This window comes from Aotus nancymaae, unplaced genomic scaffold (genome assembly GCF_030222135.1).
Source record: "Aotus nancymaae isolate 86718 unplaced genomic scaffold, 86718_ANA_hifiasm-v0.15.2.pri h1tg000058l, whole genome shotgun sequence".
Classification (NCBI taxonomy): Eukaryota; Metazoa; Chordata; class Mammalia; order Primates; family Aotidae; genus Aotus; species Aotus nancymaae.
The window spans coordinates 20,571,914-20,574,846 of NW_026988472.1; the positions used below are offsets into that span (position 1 = coordinate 20,571,914).

The 2,933-nt window shown below is 58.6% G+C and overlaps 1 protein-coding gene across 1 annotated transcript; it reads right to left on the reverse strand.

The window, feature by feature from the left end:
- Window positions 1-277: 277 nt before the first annotated feature.
- On the reverse strand, window positions 278-2,504 carry MID1IP1 (MID1 interacting protein 1). The gene is made up of 2 exons (XM_012448121.2): window positions 2,267-2,504; window positions 278-2,013 (listed from the first exon to the last, which is right to left on the reverse strand). The coding sequence occupies exon 2, from the start codon at window positions 1,759-1,761 to the stop codon at window positions 1,210-1,212; it is 552 nt and encodes a 183-aa protein (XP_012303544.1). The 5' UTR covers window positions 1,762-2,013; window positions 2,267-2,504; the 3' UTR covers window positions 278-1,209.
- Between the last annotated feature and the right edge of the window lie 429 nt (window positions 2,505-2,933).

The following is a 2,933-nucleotide window of genomic DNA, read 5'->3' on the forward strand; positions in this document are numbered from 1 at the left end:
TACAGTATATGCACCTTCCCAAATACTTTGAATATTTATAGACTTTTTGTTGAGATGTATGGTCCTATCGGTACTGAATTAGAAATAAAGTTTGGAAGTAAATTTTTTCAGTACCTAGTTCCCAAACAAAACTAAGTACTTGCAGAGATGAATATCCACCACCATGAAATACCAGAGAATACAAAATTTACTTTTGCTAGTAAGTCAATTACATTGATTTTTATTCAACGACGAAACCATTCATTGGCAGATTAATGAGGACCAGACACTTTTCCAGTTTAGTTGACACATTTGCTTTTTTATTTTTTAGAATATAGTCTACATCTGGATTAAAAAAGTTTTAAATAAATTTAAGACATACAACAACAGTGGAACCCTTCATCATTCTATGTACAACACGATAGAATGTCAGTTGGTTCCATTTCGGTTAAGTCCACTTTCTCATAATGTTATTATTTTCACTGAGTGGCAAGCTTCGTACAAGCTGGTGCAATGCCGGCTTATACACACTGGGGTGGGGGCGGGGACGGGAGTGGCATGAAAGGGATGGGGTGGGGGTGCCACAGGACTACTATACAGTGTTAACAGTGTAACAGAAAATCATTAATAAAGTAGTACCGATTACCGACAGACAGTGCTGTTTGTGCGCTTATCACAATGGAATCGCTGAAGTTTCAGAGCAAGGAGGAGATTCGAAATATTTAACACAGGGTCAATGTTACAAAAAGAAATAGTGCAAACAGGAAAACTGATGCAATCCTAGCAACAACGCCTGGGCCTCCACCGGCCCAACCGCAGGGCGGCGGGAGACTGTGCGCCCCGCCTTCCCCAGCACCCAGCTCCGGGCTTCTTTCCGAAGTGTGGCAACCCAGCGCCGCGCCCTGGCTTGGCCTCCGAAAAGAACAGAAAAGAAACCCAGGGAAAGGCACAGGCTGAATGTAGGGCGTCAGCCCAGTCTCATTCCCACCAACATAGAATGCAGGCCCCCTCCCGGGAGGTTCCTTGAGCCCTCCCCTCTCCGGCCACCATTTTCTTCTCTCTCACACGAGGCCCCCTCCTCCTTGCAGCCCTACCGCCCCTCCTGCAAGTATGCAGCCCCCTAATATGCAGTCTGCCCTTCCCGCCCCACAGCCAGTAAGAAAAAAGCTTTGAGGAATGAGAGGGTGAGATGGGTCGAAAAGGGTGCTAGGCGGCCGCGGGAGCCCCGCCTCAGTGGCCCCAATTGCCGAAGCCGATCTCCTGCTTGTATCTGTTAGTAAGGATGTTGGCTTTGCGCGTGAGTTTCGAGAGCACAGTGTGCAGACCTCGCAGGTGGTAGTGGAACTGCTGCTCCAGGTCTTCTTCGCCGGCGTCCGCGCCCTCCAAGTGGCCCAGGTCCACCAGGATGTCCTTGGACTTCCAGGTAGTGCCCTCTTCGCTCCCCGCCGGTGGAGGCGGCTGGTGCAGGACCCCCCACTCGATGTCGTTTCGGATGGACTTGAGCAGTACGTAGTGGCTGTACATGTCCCGAGAGGGCGCGAAAAAGCTGCCATTGGCGCTTCCCGAGCCGGGGACTGGGGGCGTGCGCTCCTCCAGGCAGCCGCCACTGCCGCCTACCTCCACGCCAACATCGTTGTCTAACCCAGACTCAGCCAGGGGCACGTCGCGCAGCAAGCTGGGCACCATCACCGTCTGGTCCATGTTGTTCACGGCGCCAATGAAGCGATTCATGGCGTTAAAGAGCGAGTGCTTCTGGTTGTAGGTGTCGCAGATTTGCATCATGGTGGCCGCGCGGGCGCCGGAGCGCAGGGACGCAGGGGCACGGGGATGGTCAGCCGGGTCAAGGGGCTGCCCGCCTCCAAGGCCCGCGCTGGGGACCTGGCTGTAGCCGGTGTGGCGGGATTCTTGGCAGTCCTCCGCCCTCGCCAACTCTCGTCTCGCTCGCAGACCGGCCCTGCGGGATGGGCGGCTTCTCTTGGCTTTGGCGTCCGGAAACTCGCGATGGCTGAGGGTGGTCTGTAGGTCAAGCCTTGGCTTGTTTGGTACACGAGGACGAAAGAACAGATTAGATTATTCACCCACCCGTGCGCACCCCCCTCTCTGGCTATAGCTGGTCCCGGACGGCGCCTGGGTGGCTCCCCGCGGCTGGGCAGTCCCACCTCCTCGCCCGCCTTGGGCCGCCGGGAGAAGGGTCCCCCTGCCCCCTACCACCACAACTTCTCCGTCCGAAAAGCCTGAGCTCAAGCAACTACGCTGGCCGGGGCAGCGATGGGGCGGGGGCACCCACCTCCTCTTGTGCCTGGAGATTCCCCTGCGCGTTGGCGATTCAGTGTTCCCGCTGCCAGCGGCTGCTGCCCAAGGGCGCTGCTGCGGTCAGTGGCCGGACTGTGACTGCGGGCGGCGGTGGCTGAGATGGCCCCCTACCCATCCCAGGTGCTCAATTTATAGACCAGGAAAGGTGTCGCCGGCGTTCGGGGCCACCCCTGTGTCTCCTCCTCCCGCCTCCCCCGGCAGCACCGAGATAAAAGGCCCGGGCCTGGATGACCGCGGGTAACACTTGCCCGGCCCTTTCTACGGCGGGGGCGGGGCGCGCCGGGCCAGCTCCGCCTCTCGCCTGATACCCGGGCTGAGGGAGGGCGCCGGGGCAGGGCGGGGCGGGACAGGGCAGGACAGGGCGGGGCGGGGCAGGGCAGGACTGGGCAGGGCAGAGCAGAGGAGGGATTGGAGCAGCCGGGCCCCGCCAGTACCAAGCCCTGGGCTGGCCAGCTAGGGGAGGGCCGGGCACTGCGAGGGTCAAAAAGGCGCCGGCGTCCCGACCAGCTGGAGGGTGGGCTGGCAGGTGGGGGCTAGACGGGCCGTGCGCGCGTTCTCGGGGTGGGATGACCGGAATGCACGTGCCTTGGTTGCAGAATGAGCCCCTCAACCCCGAATCTGGAGTGGCCGCGGCCGGGAAA